This window comes from Drosophila tropicalis, unplaced genomic scaffold (genome assembly GCF_018151085.1).
Source record: "Drosophila tropicalis isolate 14030-0801.00 unplaced genomic scaffold, ASM1815108v1 contig_694, whole genome shotgun sequence".
Lineage (NCBI taxonomy): Eukaryota > Metazoa > Arthropoda > Insecta > Diptera > Drosophilidae > Drosophila > Drosophila tropicalis.
Genome location: NW_027173176.1, coordinates 573,741 through 596,025, shown reverse-complemented (window position 1 = coordinate 596,025; position 22,285 = coordinate 573,741). Strand labels below are relative to the sequence as shown.

The window sequence follows — 22,285 nt, the reverse complement described above, 5'->3', positions numbered from 1 at the left end:
CAATTGAGTTTAAGCCACAAGCTTTAAAGCACACATTAATTTCGAAAAATCTTCCATATATTGCTTGTGTGTGATTTGTGTTTTGTTTTTGTTTTTGTTTTTAAGGGACTTCTGTGGGATTTGACTAATAAACTTTGTTCATATAATGCAACAATTCTAAATAACAATCTCGAATCTCAATATATATATATATATATATATATATATATATATATATATATATATATTTGTGTATATATAGGTATGTATATATAATCATACATATGCCATCATATTGGTGTATATCAACTAGGTATTATGAATGTATATAACGCTTTGGTTTCAAAATATTCGGTTTATCAACAACAATTCATCTACAAGATTATAATCATAATTTAACCATTATTGTTTCTCAATTTTCTATTTCGTTACGGTACAAAACTAACAAATTGGTTTATACATCTTGTTGTCAGTCCGATTCTGACAATAAATACGCTAAATAATATATATTTATATATATATACATATATATATATATATTTAAATGCGTCTCTGACAAAAATAATCTAGATTTTATATTTTCATTTTTCTTTTCAGTTTGGTTTTTGATTCATTTGATTTCATGTGTTTTTTTTTTTTTTTTTTTGGGTTTAAAAAAATTGATCAACAACTTTTAGCAGTTTAGCTTCTAAGTAGATATTAATTTATAAGCCAATATAGTTTTTAGTTAGTAGTATGATTAAAAAGGAGGACCCCTTTTCGTTTTGGGTTCACTTAACCCTAAGGGTTTCTGCTTTCAAAAGACAAATAGAGATACAGAAGATAATGCAGGTCGCGCGCGCGTGCAAATTGATTACAGTTTTTCTTTTCGGTCCACTCTCCCCATCATCGAGTGTGTCGAGGGTCGACCGATGTATTAGTAGTTGATAGAAAACACGTCCCTGTGTTTGGCCATAACACTTGACTTCATCTTGGCTTCTTCACCAGACTGGTGGATCTGTGGGAGGAGGATCAAAATGAAGTTTAGCATTTGAGGAGTCTTGGAAAAGTGTAAAATATTTTAACCTCTTTACTCCGTGTCTGGGGCTGGCGGGAGGCGTATTACAAGGTGAGGGCGGGGCCGAGCCACTAGATGAACCCCGTGATGATGCTATAGATAATGTGGAGGCTCGCGGTGCCGAACAACCCAAATAAATGGCCGATCCTTTATCAACCTCTCGCAAATCAACACGCGAACCATGCACCGAAGAGGGAACCGATCCTGAAAACAAAAATAAATGTAAAATGAATGTTGCATTATCTCAAATGTAGGAAGGAAACTCACCCGTGTAGGCATGGAGACCTGCTGGACTACTACGCGGTCGTACGCCAAACCCACTCACAGTGCTGGCACTGCGTTGCAATTGATTGCCGCTGGGCTCCTTCTCCCTGTTTTCCCTGCGACTCGCACTACCCGCACTACTGATTCTTGGAGTGGCAGACGAAGCTACGCCAGCACTTGACGACACCGAACCACTTGGCTTGGATGAACGTTGCGGCTGTTGCCTCTTCAATTGCTCCTGTTCACGGCGAGCATCCTCAAAGGCAGCCGCATATTCGGCTGCTTCACTGGAGGTGGTTGCCATGTGGGGAGACGGCTGCTGCTCGTAGGCAGTTTCATCCTCGGGTATACGCTCGGTGTTGCCCATCGATCGTCGGGGCAGCGGTAGGGGCGAGTGTTTGGGTGATGTTGGGCAGGATTGGGCCGCCACATTGCTGACACTCAGTGAGCTGGACGAAGCATTGGCATTGGAGGATTGGGCGCGAAGACGCGAGTGCGTTGAAGCGCTGGAAGGACGGCGTCGAAACAGACCCTTGCTGGGGTCCATGTTGCAGACGCCTACAAGAGAAGAACAAATCAAAGATCATGATGCAATTTTTATGTTTATTTTCGTTCTAATTTTAAAAAGAGTTGAAAAGTCAAGATGATTTGGGTCTCGAAATGGGTTTGGTGGAACTGCGGCGTCGCCGACGATTTGATGACAACATTGAGTTGGTATTAATGGCGCATGTTGGCTGCTGGAGCACACGACTCTCGTCTTCAAACTTCTTGGCCATACGTTTCATATGGGCAGTGCAGGTACTGTGACGCACATCGTCCTCGACATCATCGTCGAGATTGTTAACAAAACGACCAATATTACCGCCATCGGCATTAAAGTAACGAACATTTGGCATCACATCTTCCCCGGAGCTGCTGCTAAAGACCCCACCACCCTCTGACGTATTGTCATACAAGTCCTTGTGCACCTGCTCGAGCACACGTGCCTTCCACTTATCAACCACAAATCTGAGAGTATAGGACACATTCTGTTTTCTTTCGCCATTTTCTAATGGATCCCCATCAGCGGATGTACTCGCACCTGTAGGACATTTTTCACCACGCGAGCAGTTCCCCTCACAGATGTCACGATTCTGCAATAATTCCTGATAATTATCCAACGCCATGACCACCTTCAGCCTATCCAATTGTTCGAGGGCCGATGATGGGAAACGTTCGCGTAATCGTCGACGCTCCTCCGGCAGTTTAAATTGCTCAAATTCCTGCAATTGACTCTGGAAACCAGCATTGGGATTGGCCACAGCGCGTCCAGCGCGCACTACCTTCAATGCCTCCTTCCAGTTCAGATGTGTCGCTGTCATTATGTAGGCCACGGCCACAGTAACCGACCGGGACATCCCCGCCAGACAATGTATCAACACATTCCCCTCACGCAAACGAGCCGCATGTATGAAATCATTGCAAACTGAGAAATATTGCGATAAATTCTGGTCTGGTGTATCCGATGCCATCACACAGAGATAGTGTTTGTCCTGTAAGAAACGAAACGAAATGATTCAGTATAACCTTCCGGGAACACGAACTTTATCTGATCCATCAGACGTACCGGCAACAGACGCCGCGGACTGTCATGTATGGCTATAATGTGAGAGATTTTGAACCTTTCCAGCTGCTGGTGATCCTTGGAATCGCGGTAATTGCCCACATACAGTCCCGGCAAGACCTACAAAATGAAATGCAATTAAATATCTGAATTTAATTCCCCACTCTAACCAATGTATGTACCTCTCCCATATGCCAGTTCATTTTTTTTATCGTTCGTATTTGGTATTTTGAGTATTTGAAATAATTTGATTTGTCTATTCTGATAAATAGTAGAAATGAAAGCCTATTTAGTTTTTTGTATATTCTGTTGTTTTGTGTTTGTTGTTTGGGGCGTGCGTGTTGCCTTGACAACTATCTCTGATGGCAGCAAATGAAAATAAATTATATTTTATTGCAGAGCTACTCTAAGCAACCCCCGGCCCAGGCCCAAAACCAGGCCCAAACACAAGTCCAAGCTGGGCTAGGACAGGGCTACAATTTGTCCATTATTTAAGTATTGAAGTCAACATTCAATAACAAGTCATGAAATCGAAAATAGTACCTATTTTAAAATATGTACTATCTAAACATTGAATATCTAGAAAATGATATTTCGATGACTTGATTCCTCATATTTTTAATTTGGAAATTGGAAGAATCAGTCAAAAGCCAATGAACATTTTGAAATCACATTCAAAGCAGCTCAAGGTAAAATTAGTCAGATGTCTGTTCAAGGTTCCGGATTCAAATGAATGTGGCCCCCGGATCGGTGATTAAGTCGTTTAGTCTTTGGGCAGTGTATGATCTCATAAATATTTCCATTTTAATTTCCAATCACAAAATGGCTTAACAACAGAATTGATTTACATTTGAAATGGAATTTACCATTCTAAATAATATATAGCATACTTTCTTGGGCAAAACTAAATGTTTATGGTTTATATTATTAAATATTTATGACATGCTACGAAATAATGTTTAATGTTTTGCTTTAGCTATTGATTTCTTAATTAAATGCTTAAAAAACAAATGGAAAAATTTCCCCTAGAGCGTGATTGTTTATATTGCTTGGGTCGGTTAAATTGTGTTTATTTTAATGAAATCAAATATCTGTCTCCCTATCCCCTTCCGTTCTCTTTCTATAATAAAGTATCTAGGTTTTAGCCTTGAAGTCGATGGGTTTTGTCGTTTAGTTAGTTTGTTTGCTCAGTTTATATTTTGCTTACCTTGTTCATGCCATTCCCCATGATTCTTCATTTAAAAGTTGCGGCTCAGTTCCTTCAATTGTCAAACAAAGAATTTCGGTCCAAAGCGCCAAAGACAAAATAAACAAAACATCAAAAATACAAAAAAAAAAAAAAAACACAAAAATCAAAATGAGTTAAGAGTAGCAGCGCTGCAAGAGTAGAATAAAAATAAGGTAAATTTCTTTTATAGATTCTTATGTTAGGCAGGTACATAATATTTGACAAGTTCAGGGACAAGGTTAATGTAAAATTGCACGAGGACGACGGCGGATGAAGGCGGCCGGGGTGGGTGTTGTGTGGCGGTTACTTGGTATGTCTAAATGGTGTCCATTTTCTGTCTGTCTGAAGGCATTGTATGACTGTGGCTTGCCCCTGATAAAAGTGCAACAGCAAAAGTGGCAAAGTGGCCAAAGTGCAAGCTGTCTCTGCATTGTCACGGTCACCACCATTACCACCATCAGCACCACCAACAACAGCCACAAAAACAGCGCCTCCACCTGCAGCCGTCTCTATTCGCCATCAGCACCTGCTGACTGGTTCTTCTCCGTTTTTTTGTTTTGTTTTTTGGCGGAAGTAAACAAACCTTGACGTTGGCTTTGTGGCATCTCATTTATGAAGAATGGTATGAGGCAGACTGTGAGAGGGGTGGGGGCGGTTTGGTGGATTGTCATGGATTGTCATTCGAATTGAAAAACGAAATGCCAAAGGTTGCTTTTTGTTTTGGTTGCTTGTTTGGCCCTCAAACAGCAGTAGGCAACAGTTGGTCGGGGTTTGTGAAACAAAAGATGTATATATATAACAAAAATCCTACACCACCCCGTCCGCCCTAAGCCACCTCTTCAGCTACTATTATCCTTTCCCAGCACATTCATTCCAGCGCGAATCCATCCTGAATCTTGCATAACACACAGTCTCTCACTTAAAGTAGGTCCATGTAATTTGCATAAGTTTTTCCTTTATACGTTTTTTATTCTCTTGCGTCAAGTTGTGTTGTGTAGCAATGAGTGAAAGTGTCGCTTTGTTATAATTTCATTCCCGGCACGTTGTCAACGAGAGCCACACAAGTATTAAATTGACTGACACACTTGACTTGCGAGGCATATTGTGGGTTGGATGGGCTGGCTGGGCTGGCTCAAAAGATGCCAGCAAGATAAGGCACGTGTGCCAGGGACATAGCAGCTGTCATTTAACAGTCAGCTCAACTAATGAACCCGCTGGCTGGCAGCTAACTTTCCCCCCATGCCACCAAGAACGAACCCTTGAAATGAAATTACGAAATTACAGACATACAGACAGACGGACCGACAGGACATTTAGACAGAGGTACGGATGATGGCAGTCCGGCAAATTCCCGCGACTCTTTGAGCCCAGAGGTGTATCGGAGCCAATTGATCAGACCAAATTGCTTGATGTCGTCGATGGATGGATGGACGGATGGATTTTGCACTCTAGTGCATCAGACACTGCTTCTAAAAATAGCACAAAGTATGCAGCACTCAAACACAGGCATCGCATACAGACTGCCCCCAAGAGTATGCAACGAGAATAGCCACGCTAGGACCGAGCGAGCCTCCTCTTCTTTCAATTCAATTCAATTCAATTGATGTGACACTTTTAGTAGTTTGATTTTTTGCCATTGCTTTTTTTTTTTTTTTTTGTATTTTGAGTGATTATGGATGATTTTCTGCTTTGCATTTTCGCTAAACGCAGTCATAAATTTTGCAGTGGACTAGCCTGTCTTTCTCTCACTGCTCCCCTTATTGACTTATTTCAGACACAAGGGGAAACAAGAACAGCATCTCCGTGGGCAATTGTAAGCTCCTGCTGTGCGCTTGTACTTGGAATGTTTGTTCAGCCAATGGCCAAATATTTTAAGAGCCCATCATTGGGCAAACATTTTCTAATGAAATCGTATTGAGATGGTGGGCCGTTTGCCAAGTTCAAGTGAAAAGCGAAAAGCAGGAACAAAAAAGGAAATGCAAAAAAAGTGTTGCATGCCTTGAGGCGCCCCCAAAAACTGAGCAAAGTGGAAATTTATGGGAAAATTTAATCAAATTATATAGCCCGGAATTGGCATTGAGTGCCAACTTGGTTGGCTTTCTTTTCACTTTCAAACAGGAAAATAATCATACTTGTTTTTATTACTATTTTGTTTTTTGTTTTGCTCACACAATTTTCATTATCATTAGCCATCAATCGGTAGATTTACTAGGTCCCACCATGTTTTTCACCCAATGTCATTTGAAATATTTATTTATGCATATAAATTAGCTCGATTCGGCCTTCGCTTCGCAGTCACACACATATAAACACGCCCACCTCCCCTGCTGGCAGTCAATTATATCGTTTAGACATTTTTTGTTTTTTTTTTTTTTACATGGCAATAAAATACATGCAAACCAAGGGGACACAACTAAATGGCACACCTACCGCCCGAGTAGGAGGGTAAGGGCAAGGGGCTGAGAACCAGCAGCAGCAGTCAGCGAGTCAAGGGTCCGGATCAGCAGAGAATTGAGAGTTTGGGCCTGGCGCTTTATGACTCCATCGCTGAGTCAATTCCTTGGAAATGGAGAAACGGGTAGCCCCCAGAGGGCCTACAATTGTTTGGCCCCCGGGCTCAGGCAACTGTGCAAAATGATATTGTGTTTTTCAGTTTCCTTTCCTTCCTGTCATGTCCTATATACACACACATATTTATGTAGTATGCGTGGTTCTGTGTTTTTATATTTTTGGTATATACATATATATATTTTGTTTTTTTTTTTTTTGGTTTTTTGTATTGTAATAAATGTCTCAACCATGAAAAGGACATACAGGACACACGAAAAAACATACATTCGCTTACACACGGGCGATTAACTTTTGTTTGTTTCTTAGCTGCCAGGCAGGCAGTTTTAAATAAATTCAAAAACCATTCGGGGCTAGGCCTTCATGACGAAGTGTTCATACCCTTGGATCGATGGTCTTTGAAAATGTTGAAACCATTGACGCTAATTTTAAGTTCAATATCAAATGAAAAGTGTAAAATCAGATAGTTTTACTATTCAAAGCTACATTCGATATTTCCGAAGTTTGTCTAAAGGAAATATTATATCAAAAGTTTGTTTTCGGACAGCCATTAATCATAGGTCATAGGTAGTAGCAATGGGAACAAGGCAAGTCCATTTGTTTTTATAGAGTATAACTAAAAAGGAGGCCTGTTTTTCCTCCGCACATGTGAGTATATGATGTATGTATGTATATGTGAGTATGTATCGTATTTTATATGTGGGAGAGGCAAAACAAGAAAGCAAAATGTTTGCCACACTTGACAGGACAACAGGACAAAGGGACAAGCAGCCAGAATGGCAACCAAATAGCGCCGCTTTGTCTGAGGCCAAAAGAAGTCAATGGACTGGCACACACACACACACACGCTGATGAGTTGAATGGGGCACAAGGATCAGAGTACGAGACCAGTCAAGAAATGCCGGCTAAGGCAAAACTTGCTGTCATAAAATGTTTTATTAACATCAAGCTAAAAAAAAAACAGACAAACAACAAAACACAGGCAAATGCCGGCTAAATCTGTTTTACCATAAAAATGGTTCAATTTTTGAACATGAAAAATCATAAATAAGCCGAAGGTCACTAAGTGAAAAATTTCTACATATTTTGAGTGATTATTATATCTATGATAAGGACTTCTTTAAGGACAAAAGAATGACATGTTAGACAAGGATATAACACAACCAAATCATTCTACCGCAAGTTCTTTGCCTTTTCAACAAATTACTTTACTTCGTTACTTCAAATTTCTTTAGCTTTAAATATTAATTAATGAACAGCTAGCCTTACCATTAATTTCTCTCTCGGAAGTATTTACCACTGATTTGCAAACCAATTTTATAATGACTAAGCATCTCATTTTCATTATCATCTATTATTAGTTGGTGTGTTTGCCTAAAATCTTTTATCTTTAGCAAACTATGCCAGAATTCCTGTCACACTGGGCTAGCTAAATCGATAATTTGTGTGGTATAAATTCCAAAAGTTTATTTACTCAAATTCTTAAATATTTTCACAACTTTGCAATTTTGGGAACGATTTTCAAAGTTAAATGTTTGGTCAGCTGAATTTTTATGATGAAGCAAACTGGATTTCGAAGGACTAATTTGTATCGCCCGAAAAATGGAAAAAAAACAAATTAAAAAGTGGCAAACACATTTGTACAGAAAAAGGTAACTTATTCTTCCCCATTTGTTTTTTTTCTTGCAATAATTTAATTACAATAATCACTTTGTTTAAGCAAATCTTATCTACTCAAATCACGTATACGCTATGTTGTCAATATATTTAGGGGAGGCCATTGGGCTTTGGCTCTTGGTAGACTTGAAAATTTGTTATATATTTCGATATTTATCACCGTTTAATTCAAAGCGAAACATTTCAATTCTACATTTTGATTACAGTTCTCAAATTACGTATACGCCATGTGTCCATGTGTAAGTCATAAGTAGATATTTAAGAGAGTATTATTAAATTAAAATTTAAATGCCATTTAATTGAGGTTTCGACCCAGTGTGCAGTGTGCACCCAATACCACACACACTTCATTCTTAGGGGATGCCATAGCTGTTGGCAAATATTTGTACAGAGCTCGAGCTCCTAAACAAACGCAAAACATGCTAGGGAATGCAGAAAAACTACATATCTAACAAACTGCTGACACTGACTGACCAGAAGCAGCCTTATTCAATCCCATTCTTATGCCCATTTCCATTCCCATTGCCGTGGCCATCTCCATCTTGTGACCTCAGGAGGTCTCTGTATGCCTGGACAAAGTGTTGCAATGGCTGTTGGCAATAAAACTGAAATGTGATCGCCCCGGAATCATCTACTATGATTGCATATTGTATGTAATCTGAGGACAAACCAGCCAACAAGCCATCCAAATAAGCAGTCATTCATCCAACCAACATCCATCTAGTTAGTCGCTTGGTGGGTTCTGCTTGTTTGCCAGGGGTTTTTATGGCCACAATTTAAATCTTTTCCGGATGTTAAAGCTAATTAACTGCATTCAGGACCCAAAAGCAAGGTCAAAGTTGAAGCCAAATGAGCTTCGTGGCCAGTTTAGCACGTATTTGTGTGTGTGTGTGTGTGTGTGTGTGTGTACACAAAACTCAATTTAAATAAATAATTAGACAGGTAACAACAATGTAAACGAACATATAGTAAGTATGTAGGTGGAGCGAGCAAGGAGTCAAAGGATGTCGAATTCATTTCATTACACATATGTATGAATTGCATGGAGAGATGTGAATATGAGACCGACCCTTTTCTTGTTTTCATTTCATTTTATACACTTTTTTTGGTAATTTAATGAACATTTTTTGTGTGCATCTGGGGAAATTAGGCGTAATGAAGTGTTAAAGTTAAGCAATTAGTTAATAAAACATGAATTAGAATGTAACTAATTAAGTGAAGTTTTTCAAATATAATTTCAATGGAAATTTCTCTTGTCTTTTTATCTCTTTGGTTGAAGCTTGTCTACGTCTTTTCTTTCTAACTTTGATTTGCATTTTTTGAAGATTATAGATATTTAAGGCAAAATATAGAAAGTAATTACACAAAGACTTGTTTTTCAGTTTTCCCCTCGAAATTATTTCGATTCATTGAGTTCAGTGAAAGGTTTTCTAAATGGGTTTAGTACTTGGTGACCCCGACGTTTAAGTATATTAATTTGCTTAATCTTTGGGCTTGGATCTTACTCTTGAATCGATAGATAGAAGATTTGAAAATTTATAATACCTTAAACATAATAATTATTATATATTACAAATTCGAAACTAAAAGGACTTAAAAACGATTACACCAAGCAAATTCAGGGGTATAGACTTACTTTACTTTACATATATATGTATGTGAATATTGTATGTAAGTGACACCCAAAGTTTTTTAGTTTGCTTACTCGAAATGCAATAATTCGTAATTGCTTTATCGATAAGCCCCTTCTCCCCACTAGAATCATTTCCGAAAAAAAACCAACGACAACAAAAATAAACCGTAAACAACCAAACCTTAACTCGAGCATGAAATATGTGATTTTCCTACTAAATGAGACATTTCTTGGATACAAGTATTTTTGTATTTTTTGCCCATTGATCGGTATGGAGAGACTGTGTGTTGTGTTGTGTTGTGTCGTGTGTGTCGTTCGCTTTTGGTAATATAATTATTATCGCTGACTAAATGTCACGTTTCACAGAATTTTCACACCAATTTGGGCAAATGCAGAGGGGCACGGCCAACCAGGCCATCGTCACTCAATGGGAGTGTGGCATGATTTTGCATTGGGGCAAACCTTTTACAAGAGGATTTCAGTGGAAGTTAATTCCCAAGTTGCGTGCCGTCGAGACGAGCAAAAAAAAGCCGCAAATTACGCCATGTATAAAACATGTGTGTGTGTATTTCTGTATGTTTGTTTGTAGGTGAGTAATTTTCTAGACAATTTTTGCATTTACCTTAATATTATGTTAGCCAACCCCATTCTTGTGGCTTTTTGGTCATACTTATTAAAATCGTTAAACGAATTGCTTTACTTACATTCAACTTGTTTCTGCCTCAAATGTTGCTGCTGCTGCTGGTCAACGCTGTTCCACACCAATATATGTATTTGTATGAAGAAGGAGAAGAAGGTAGAGAAGAAGCAGACACGGTCCAACTCTCCTGCACTCTGTGTCTATGGAACTCTTGTGTTATATCACGACGACCACGTCGACGCACTGAAGGCTCACAAAGCTCACAAGGCAATAGCATTTGCCAGCGGCGACCGCAGAAATTTTGATTTTACTTTTGAAATTTTGTCTATTTCAATACAATTGTTTTCATTGTGTTTGATATTCAAAACTTTGTATGACAATTCAAATGTCGCAGACTTTGGTTTACCAAAACAAACAACAACAAAACTAAAAATAAGAAAACAACACTAACAAAAAGGGAACACCATAAAGCATTTCTGTATGTATGTATGTAGAGAAAATAATAAATAAATAGAGAAAGGAAACAGGAAAGGTAAAAAAAAATGAGCTGCAGCCGCCGCGTGAGAGTTCTATTTTCTTATATGTATTTAAGTTTTGAAGTCTTCTCGATGGAATTTGTATGATTACAATTTTATTGGGATGGCAAAGCACCAACACAACGCCTCAAACGCTGGCCACAGACTGAAACTAAAACTGAGACTGAAACTCTGAGCATCATGAGGCATATTCCTTTTGCACACACACACACATTCTGTGGAGCCGAGGGCCATGAATGAAGGAAAGGATTTGAATTGGGCATGCGCCATGCGAAAGCCCGCCAAAAAATATTGGAAAAAACACTCACTCGAATGAAAACGCACACACAAAACGACGACGACGACGACACAACACAGCACAAAAAACACAAAATTAAAGAACGAACTACTTTCACACATGGACTTGGACAATTGTGGTCGAGAGGTAGAGAATGCTTTCCGCCAGAGAGTGAGAGAGAGAAAGTGAGAGTGAGAGTGAGAGTGGGTGAGAGAAAGTGGGGGAGTGCGTAAAAACCTTTGATTCAGTTATATAATTCACGATAAAGGTGGCCCACCTAAACTTGACTCCCATGCCATGTGTGGCTATGTGGCTAGGTTGGCCATTTGTGGGAAATTTTGAAGACTGGGCAGAACACCTGACGACCGGCTAAAGCGTTCGGCAATTATCTGCGAAATAATCATCAACATTCCCTGCCATGCCATGAATTAGGGAATGAAACCACAAATTTATTTCATTTTCTTTTTTTTTTTGTGTTTTGTCGACTAATCGCAAGCAAGTTTCAGGCATCAAATCCATTGACCTCTTGTGCGATTTCATTGCCTGATTGTGTAGTGGCAGTAGAGGTGGTCGCAATACAATTGCAATTAGCCTTAAATGAGTCCTGAGTCCTCTAAACTGTAAGCTCATTATAGATTTCAAAGACAATTGCCCATAAAAAGTTAATGTTTGGGGTTATTGAGTTCAACATGTGTTTATTTGAAGTCGTTTAATCACAATGTAATCAAAAGCTAACCTAACATCTAACCAACAAAAAGGATAATCAGTTAGTATATTGAGTTTAGCAAACGTGGCTAAAGTCTTGAGAAGAATATACCACATCTACAAACCTAGTTGAGAACCTCAACTAAAGCTATTAGGCTTCTACTTTACACTCGATCTGTAATGACAAAGAAAATGGTCCTAAGAAGCCTTTGGAAAATGGTAAACAATTACCTAGTTAATTTCTTATATACATATCTGGCCAATCTTCTAAAGAGAACTAAGTTCTAAGTTAAAAATCAATAAAAAGCTTGACAGCTTTTTTACTTCTAAGATATTAAAATTTCAATCTTTGAATATAAAAGATTAATAAGAATACAAATTAAAGAAGAAAGAACAAATGGGGATATTTCCTTAACAACTAGTCCATTAGAAATGTGTTTGATTTTTGAATAATGTCACACAGTCCGATCCCCAAATGTAGTAAAATTTTCATAGATTAATTTAGGACCATTCACAATCAATGAAAAATCGTTTGACCTGACCAACAATTAATGGCCATAAATTTCAACTTGAAGAATTTCCAGAGCCGATTTGTTCATAGCGTTAATACGTTTTGTTAATGGTCTTTGATGGTATCATAGTTAAACGAATATCGGTTATATAAACACACACACACACACACACTTAGACATACATACATACCTATTTAAGTGTATATACTATATACACATGGATATTCAATTTCAATTAGTTTATTCTCTGATTTCAGCTCACATTAGCCATAATAATAAACACACTCGGTCTGCTGACTCATCCAAAAAATGAAACTCTCCTCCCTCCTCAATAACAATCCGTGCTAGTTCATTCAGCTCCACTCCACTCCATTCCGAGTCGCCCAGTCCGTCCGTGTTTTGTGTACTCTGCATATCATTGTGGGTGTATTCATTATGATCATAAGTTTACAATTAATAGGGAAAACTATCTTTTTCTTCTATTCAAGAGTGAACAGAGAATTGTTGAGAACTATTTGAAAATCGGGCCAAAGTCAGCCAATAAAGTCGTTGACATTTTTTAACTTCATTCTAAAAATTAATTCTTGAACTTATAGTAAGATATATGTACATATGTATGTGATCGAGTGTCTGGGTAAGAGTATAGAGTTTTCGACATGACAACAACTTGGCCTGGCTCTGGGTTTGTTTTTGTTGTTGTTTTTTTTCTACTTTTTGGGCTTTGTTTTGACGGTTTGCGTTGCAGGGGAGCCATAAATGGCACGCAATGCCTTTGAAAACAGATTTCTCTGTTTTATATTTTGCGTTTTTGTGTTCAAATATTTGCAACATGAATTTAATTTTGTTTCGAATTTGATTTTTCATATTGCCTGTGGTGGCTATGATATTTCTTTATATATGTACATATGTATCTCCTGCATCTATGTATCTATCTATCTACATATACTTATTAGAGAGCTTTCTGGGTGTGCAATATTTAATTATGAATTATTTCAATTTTATATGCTTAACTGAGTCTGTTGTACGAGATATTTGGAAAATACAAAAACAATCATTTCATCAGTTCTCAGTTCTATCTATATAGAATGCCGCCTCTCTCTGTGTGTGTGTGTGTCTCTGTGTGTGGGCGTGTACGGCAGCCAGGCGACGATTTTATGTATATACCTACGAATATATCTATAAATTCGTACAAGTATGTACAATATGTGTATTATAATTATAAAGAAAATGCCTTTCCCATGAAAAACGTTTTTTTTGCCAAATGACGCATCAGTCAGGCAGGCAGCCAGTTAGCCAGTAAGCCAGTCAACCAGTCACTAAGTTAATGAAAGTTATAGAAAACCAAACAGCTGCTCATAAACTGTTACACTTAAAGCTAATCATATCTCCGTAGACATACATATATTTATATAGGTACATATATACATATGTGTGACAAAGAACAAATACACCTATCGTTGGACTAATTTAGACCAACTGTTAATATACTTTAGCTAAACGGCCATGCTAAGTATACATATATGTACATACATACATACAAACTGACATATGTATATGCCCGATGAGTAAGTCGAATATTTGGACAAAAGAACGTTGAAATTGCTCTTATTGCATTTATTATATTCCTCACGAAAGTGTTTATTGATTATATCCTGTAGCCATTATGTTAAGAGGGTATATTAGCACTTATCGAAACTGTAAGTCAACTATTGGGAGTTGCATTTCCTCAACAGATCATTTAAATTCAGGTCGACTAATATGAACTTTATGGTTTTGTTTAAGTTCAGTCTTTCAGTATAGAGATATGAAATTCCTTTTATTTTAACCACAAACGGTTCCTATAAGGGGTATCCCTTGGTCTTTTCTATTAGCAGAATCTCTAGGAAAATGACTTGAGATAATTTGGACACAGAAATGGTTGAGGGGGCGTATACTTATTAGAAATGGCTTAAAGTCAATGAAGCCTTACAATTGGCAATCTGCAGATCGAATGGCAGAAATCTCTTTCAAAATCAATTTGCAGTTAGTTTGTCATAAAAAGAAGAAACGCTTCAATAGAAAATTGAACTGATCTATTAAGTAGTTGTTGTTGTTGTTGTTAGTCACAATGATCGATTTCAATTCCGTTGTGGGCGAATCCAATTGATGACGCAGTGAAAGACATGTAGGCGTCTTAAGTCTCCTAACTGGGCGCACTCTATCTCTACATACACACATACATACATACAAATACACACGTAGAATTACAGACTCTAGAAGCCATGCGACTGCTTCTGGCTAATGGCTAATGGAATTCGCGTCTCTCTATCTCAGTCTCCCTCTCCCACTCTCTATGTGTGTTTGTTTGTGTGTTCTCTTTTAGTTGGGTCCAATATCTGGCTCTCTCTCTCTTTCTCTCTCACTGTTGGCTATTTTTAAGTCTGATGTGTGTATATATCTTCAAACAAAAAAAAAAAAACTTAAATATGATCAGATTGGTAGTGAAAATGAGAGTAGATCGAACGAACACAAAGAGAGTTGAGCAATATTATTTACCCTTACCTATTTTGGCCATAACCAGAAACCAGATCTCAGTTAAACTCAAAGGAAATCCAACCAAAACGTCGTTAAGATTGACCGCGCGAGAGAGAGAGTCAGTGAGTGAGAGAGAGAGAGAGAGGGACCCACTGTGCACTGCCCACAGACAGATTGGAGCATAGCGAAGAGCTCTCTTCCCCCCACACACAAACGCACACACACGCTCACCCTCACCCTCACCTCTGCCTAGCCATGCGGCGGCATTTGCTGCTGAGGCTAACAGCGGTGAATAGCGTTGAAAGCGCGCTCAGTCGACGAGCAACTTTGGCAACGTGTGGACCTGCAAAGACGTGCATGTGAAATTTTGTTCCAAACGAAGAAACAAACTACTAAAGAAAACCGAAAAAAAAAAAAATCAAACGCACACATATCAAATAATTAACAATTGTGTCTATCTCTGTGTGTGTGTATGTGTGCGAGTGTGTCCGGCAATGTGCAAAAATAAAAAATCTATATATATTTAAATTGAATAAAAAATCAAAAAAATAAATACCAACGTTCGCCTAGAGAGAGTCACAGAAAGAGAGAGAGTTTGTGTGTGGGAGAGAGAGCAAGAGCGAGGGACAAAAGCTTCATTTTTTTTTTGCAACGGAAATACTACAAAAAAAAAGTAGCCAAGTGGAAGTAAAGTGTAAACTTGTGTTAGAAATCGGCTGTGAGTGTGCGTGTGTGTGTGTGTTAGCCCACCAAAGAAAACAAATTAAGAAAAAAGAAGCAACAAAAAACTAAAGTGACATCACACCGCAACGGAACCTTCCAGACCTTACTCCTCTCCAAAAACCAAAAAAGAACAACAACCAACCCATCCATCCCCTTCCCGAAATATTTAGCCGAAACATTCACTTAGCAACAATTACGAAAGACGTCAAAAAAGAATAAACGTCAAAATTATTAATTTCGATTAGAAAAACGTAAATTTTGTTTTTTAATTTTGGTCGCCTCTGCCGAGACGAGACGCAACTTGAAGGCAATATGAAGCCAACTGTGATAGCAGCTAACCAGGCCCAAGCCAATGCGTCCTCCAATGGCAGCAATGGCGCTGGCAATGGGGCAGGCATCAATATACCCATCAATCGGGAGTACATAAATGCTGGACACGGCTCACCGCATCAGCAGCAGCAGCAACATCCACCACACCAGCAACAGCAACAGCCGGGATATCATCCTCATCAACAATTTCAAAATACTTATCCTCAGCCAGGCTATGGTTCACCCAGACAAAGTCAACAGCAGCCCCAACATTTTCAGGTGAGTGAACGTTTACAAAGATGGAACTGGCTAATTGACTCACTGACTAACTGACTGACTGGCTGACTGAGTGAAACCGAATGGAGACGCAGCTACAAATCGAGAGCCTCCCAAGGTTGGCGCCTGGCAAGGTCGTCGCGTCCCCCGTATGCGTGTATGATTGTGTTTTTGTTTTTGTTTTTTTTTTGTGTATTCGCGTGCTGCACTGCTGTGTATAGTGTCAGAGTGTGGAACTACAGTCAAGTCACGCTAACATACATCAAGGTCATTTTGTCCTTCTCTCCAGACAATGGACGGATCTAGCATATATTTTTGGGGGGTCCAATCAAAAAACTTAATATTCTGACCTTAAAAATTATTCCAGAAGTATGAGGATTTAGCGAACTCTTTCTGAGAGAGCCGATATTTCAGTGGTTGTGCAGACCCCCCCAAAACCTGGGATCCGCCCATGCCCCAGACGCATTGTTTTTTCTTTTTTGGCATAGCAAAGTTTTTAAAGTTCTAGAAGCATTTATTTACACTGCACTTGAAAAAGTTTATGATTTGGATCCAGGCAGATAGTCCGGGATCCTATAGATCCCGCCCATCAATATCACATTTCCCCTGAAAATCTTTTGACTGTAATCCAAGTCATCAGTTTAAAATGAAAAACATTTGATTTTCGCTCTCTTTGTATGTGTGTCTATGTGTGTTCGACCTCTTTGCGTTTAAGTTGAAACAAATGAATCCTTCATGTTTCCAACAAATTACCTTCAGCGGTAATTGGCACTGAAAAACTTTCTAAATCGCAATAAACAATGAAAAAAATCGTTTTTGTGGTTGCGTAAAAGCCAACAGCGGCAATCCTCCTCCAATCTTCACCTCCACCACCCCCCTCATTGTCTCTCTGGATATACATGCATGTATGTATATGTGTGATGTGTAGATGCAGCTAGAATCACCTAACAACAATATGCAAGCCACCTCACCCACCGTCTCACCCACTTTGTGTTACCCACAACTATTTTACAACAGTATGTCAAGTATGTATGCATACACTATTGACCTACTACTCAGTTAAAGAAGATGGGGAGATATAAGGGGGGTCTTAAAGGGGTTTCAGTTGATGGGAAGGGAGAACGGGAGGTCACATATGTATGTATGTATATACCCAACTAGTTAGCTACATATATCTGTATGTACATACATATGTGATTAATGTGGCAACGCGTGCGGAAATTTACCCCAAAGTACAGCTGTTTTGGGGCCTAATCTTTTTAGTAAATGGTATGTGCGCGATGTGATGAGAAGACGGACATGTGAAGGGGGGAGGGAGGCGCCCTAGTCATAGAAATCTATCAAGTATTTTAGTAGATTTGCCAGAAAATATTTGAAAATTTCTAGAAAAAACGTTCGCACTCTCTATCGTCCTCCCCTCACCTCTCTTGCTCGCTTGTTCACTCATTCTCTTTTTTTTTTTGTTGGCTCTTTGGCTATATATATGTATGTATATATGTATGTATGTATATGTATCTCTCTCTATCTTATTCTGTGTCTTCTGTGTGTGTGTGTTCCGATGTAGGTGGGCATTATATAGTAATATATAATGACGCTTCATGTATATGTAAGCAAAAAGTCAAGTCAGTTTTCTAATATGTTTAAAACAACAAAAAGGAAAAAAAAAATACGTATACGCCGTGTGGGCGGCCTTTTTGGTTTGGCTTTTTTGTTGCTCAACTGTTTTAATTTTTTTTTTTTTTGTGGAAGCCCGTGACGTTTGTTGTTTTTGTTTTTGCTCTGCGTCACTATTTAAGAAGACAGACCCCATAAAGAGTAAGTTAAGAGAGTTAACTACACGCAAGAAAATGCGAGAAATTGCGAGAACATGTGAGAAGTAACACCGCGAGCAGCAGCTGAGCTGAGTGTGGGCGACCTTTATATATAAAAGGCCATGTTCAGCCGGCTGTTCGCTTCATTCACAAACAATCCGCCATAGAGAATAAACGTCACACACAGACAGAGACAAAATAAAAATAAAAAACTCACGACAGTTTAAAACGGAAGTGCATTGAAATTAAAGTGACAAGTGTTATTGTATTCTAATTGATTAAGTAAACTAAGGATTGCCCGTAGACAGAGGCAAATAGAAAGAGAGTGGGATAGAGAGGGAGGCATTTACGATAGAGTGAGAGAGAGAGAGAGAGAGAGAACAAGCTTTGTGCTAGAACAAAAAGGTAAATAAAAATGTTTTCAATTCCGAGTAAATTTCGCTGACGATGAAAATTGCTCAATTTCTCAATACGTTAAAAAACAAACAGCTGTTCATTTATATCGTATTGACATCACTTGTTGTTATTGTTTGCCCACACACACACACACACACACACACCTAAAATGCTCGTGTCAGCAGATATGTACATTCAACGACTCTCGCTCATACTGACTCATATTTTATTTATAAACAATTCGCCAAACACTTTACACCGATTCTACGACACTCAGAGAAACGCAGATAATTTTCGTATCAGAAATCAACTCAAGTTACAAGTACAACAATACTTCAAAGGCATTATCAGACTTTAAAATATGATTTGAAAACAAGTTCAAATAAATAAAATGTAACAAAAGGAAAAGTACACTCAGGTATTGAGTTCCACAGAAACTGCAAACTGAAAAACATCTATAAATAACATTTTCCGGCTTAAAACTCTCCAATTCCACTACCAAAATCAGCTTAGAAACTTTTGGAGCTCTAAGAAATACGTGAGAACTATTCAAAATCTTTGAAACATAAATTAAAAATTTCATTTTTGAATTGCTAAGTTTAACTAAAAAGTTTTTCAGAAACTGCGACAACGCTAATAAGAAACATTTTCATTGAGTTGTAATTCTCAACTAGTTTTAGCATTGAAGAAATTTCATGATTGATACAAGCTTTTTAAGTTCAAAACTTTTGAATGAGCTCAATATTTATTTGCAGTGTAGGCAAAGTGGGCACTTTATGCTTAGCGAATTAATGATGTTCGCCTTTCCTTTTTCTTTTTTTGTTCGTTGAAGCGTTCTTTATGTGTTTTTATTAAATGCTTAAAAAATCAGCACACAAAATTAAATTTGATTTCTAGATTATTATTGACACTGACACAAAATCATTTGTGCGAGGCATTTGTTAATACTTTGATACTGACAATTTATTTTTGTGGCATTTTGCAGTCGACTTTTGGTTTCGAACCGGACATGGACATGGATATGGATAATATGTTTCAGCGCTCACGTTTGGGGCGGATGCATCACGATCCCTTTGCCGGATTTGGTGGTGGCCCAACAACACGTAAGCGGAATAGTTTCCATCATACCCCCAATGTTGCCGATGTTGACGATGAATTTTCTTCCTATTTTGATGACGCTGCAGACTTTGGCTTCCCCCAATTCTCGACAATGGGCAGACGTGGTCGCGCCACCGGCGGTGGTGCCAATCCCATAAACCATGATGATGATGACTTCTTCCATAGACTGCCATCGGAGTTTCGTCAGTATATACCAGAGGGCTTCGCTGCCAGGCGAGCAGCCGGCGGTGGTGGCAATGGCGGCAGCGGAAGTCCCGGAGCCGGCGGCCAGCCGCAGCAGCAATATTATCCACAGGTGCCCCATCATCAGCAGTACCATCATCAGCCAGTGCCACAATCACCATCGAAAAATCTTTGCGATGCGGCCATACAAACAGAAGATCCCAATGTTGGACAATCGGAGGTGGATTGTGCTCCTGCTGCTGCCGCTGGGGGTCAATCTTCAATTAATTTGAATCAACACGGCCTACGCAACACCATGGACATGGGTGTGAAGAGTGTTGCCGAGCAGGAGCAACAAGGGCCGCGTTCTCATTCGGCTCCGCCACCAGAGCAACAGCAGCAGAATTTGCACTACCAACAACAGCAGCAGCAACAGCAACCACAACCTGGACAACAGTTTGGCACGCAGACAACACCACCGCCTCAATTCCACAAGTCATACTATGCCCCACAGCAGCAGGCGCATCCTCAGCAGCAGCAGCAGCAGAAGCAACAGACGCCACCGCCTCCGCAACAGCAACAGCCGCAAACACCTGGCGGCAGTTATATACGGACTATACCAATCTTCGTGGAAGGTCGCTCGGAACCCATTATAAATGCCCACAAGGAAATACCCAATCAAAATGCTCCACCCAGCGCCCAGGCTCAGGCTCAGGCTGCCGCATCTGCCCAGGCGGGTTATTATGCCCCACAACAACAACAGCAGCCACAGCATTCTCAGCATCAGCAACGTCCCACTCCACTTAATACTCAACAGCCGCAGGAGCCACAACTTCAGTCCGAGGCATCTGGCCTGCCACCACAGACTCCACACACATTGGACTCGATCAATAAGATTCAGGATATTCAACGAGATGTACTCGATCTGATGGCCAAGGTGGAACAATTCAAGGGCACACGTGAAGAGAAAGAATATGCCTATCTGGATGAGATGCTCACGCGTAATCTACTTAAATTGGATACCATTGATACTAATGGCAAAGATAGCATTCGCCTGGCACGCAAAGAGGCCATCAAGTGAGTTCAAAAGAAACGACTACTAAATTTCTCCTTAACTAAAACACTTTCCACTTCATTTTATTAGATGTATTCAGGCTTCTATTAATGTGCTCGAGGCCAAGGCTGAGGAGAATGCCAGAGTGGCATCTGGAACAGATGCTCCAGCTCCAGTTGCAGTTGCAGTTCCAGCACCAGAGCAAGCAGAGGCTGCCCCAGAGGCCCCATTAACTTCAACATCATCAACGCCAGCAACACCAACACCAGCAGCAGAGCCGTCCACCCCACAGCCAATGGATGCTACAAAAAATGCAAGAGCCAATTCCTCTGCCACCGCCACCAAGTGCTGCCGCTGGTGCGGAGACGCCAGCTTCCGCGCAATTGGAGACAACATCAACGACGTCCGAATGATGAACACATCGCCTGTACAAGGCGACCGTTTCGAAGCAGCTACTACGCAAATTAACCAAATTCAAATAATGATGATGATGATGATGATGGCAAATTCGTTCGACCCTCCTGCGACCATCCACAATCCATCCTTAATTCTCGTCTATTCTTTTTCTACCTTTTGAATTTATCCAACGGACAAGCGACAATTGATTTTTTTTAAATATTTCAACCTTTCTTTTTTTTCTGCCTTTATTTACTATTTATGATTAATACCAAAAGATATATCATGAATCGGGAGCTGGGAGCCGAAAGCTGGCAAAAATATTTCATACACTCATCCATATACATATACGTACTCCATAAACAAAAACAAATCTCATGTGACATATAAAGAAACGACATAAACGACAAGAGAAAAACAAAAACAAGAAAAGTTCAACAAAACAAACATTGATTAGGCTATTAAGCAACAACAACAAAAATAATTATGAAAAGTGCCTGTATAAACTGCATACAAATTTATTGCAAATGAAGAAAAAAGTTAACAAAATGAAATCAAAAGAAAAAAGTAACTTAAAGGAAAACTTGATTACATTACTTTCAAGAGCTGATTATGTTTAAGCCCGGAGATAAACAATTTTTTTTTTTTTTTTTTTTTTTGATATGCTATACACACACATACATATATATATATATGTATAATATATATACATATATACAGATCATATGAAAGCAAAAGCGAAAGGCCCTAAACAAAAAGATAAAAACAAGATCGCAGTATGATCTCATACAAATCTACAGCAACGAATGCGCCTTGTTTGCCACGCCCCCCAAACACTCACACCAC

General features: G+C 39.1%; 2 protein-coding genes across 5 annotated transcripts; one reads left to right on the top strand and one right to left on the bottom strand.

Moving 5' to 3' along the window:
• Window positions 1-588: 588 nt before the first annotated feature.
• Window positions 589-11,058, bottom strand: LOC137578939 (dual specificity protein phosphatase 22-B). 4 transcript variants are annotated; one of them, XM_068292564.1, is made up of 7 exons: window positions 10,714-11,058; window positions 4,111-4,280; window positions 2,907-3,023; window positions 2,382-2,832; window positions 1,304-1,858; window positions 1,045-1,240; window positions 590-976 (listed from the first exon to the last, which is right to left on the bottom strand). In XM_068292564.1, the coding sequence occupies exons 2-7, from the start codon at window positions 4,129-4,131 to the stop codon at window positions 946-948; spliced, it is 1,371 nt and encodes a 456-aa protein (XP_068148665.1). In that variant the 5' UTR covers window positions 4,132-4,280; window positions 10,714-11,058; the 3' UTR covers window positions 590-945. The 4 variants fall into 4 exon arrangements, with proteins under 4 accessions (XP_068148666.1, XP_068148665.1, XP_068148664.1 ...); XM_068292563.1 differs by having other exon boundaries at window positions 4,111-4,162; window positions 10,714-11,056; XM_068292565.1 differs by lacking the exons at window positions 4,111-4,280; window positions 10,714-11,058 and adding an exon at window positions 3,086-3,237 and having other exon boundaries at window positions 589-976.
• A 4,452-nt stretch (window positions 11,059-15,510) lies between these two features.
• stv (starvin) lies at window positions 15,511-21,659 on the top strand. Its single transcript, XM_068292534.1, is given in 5 exon segments — window positions 15,511-16,504; window positions 19,694-19,811; window positions 19,893-21,066; window positions 21,134-21,350; window positions 21,352-21,659. Coding segments are annotated over 5 exon segments (1,890 nt in total). The 5' UTR covers window positions 15,511-16,228; the 3' UTR covers window positions 21,457-21,659.
• The last annotated feature ends 626 nt before the right edge of the window (window positions 21,660-22,285 follow it).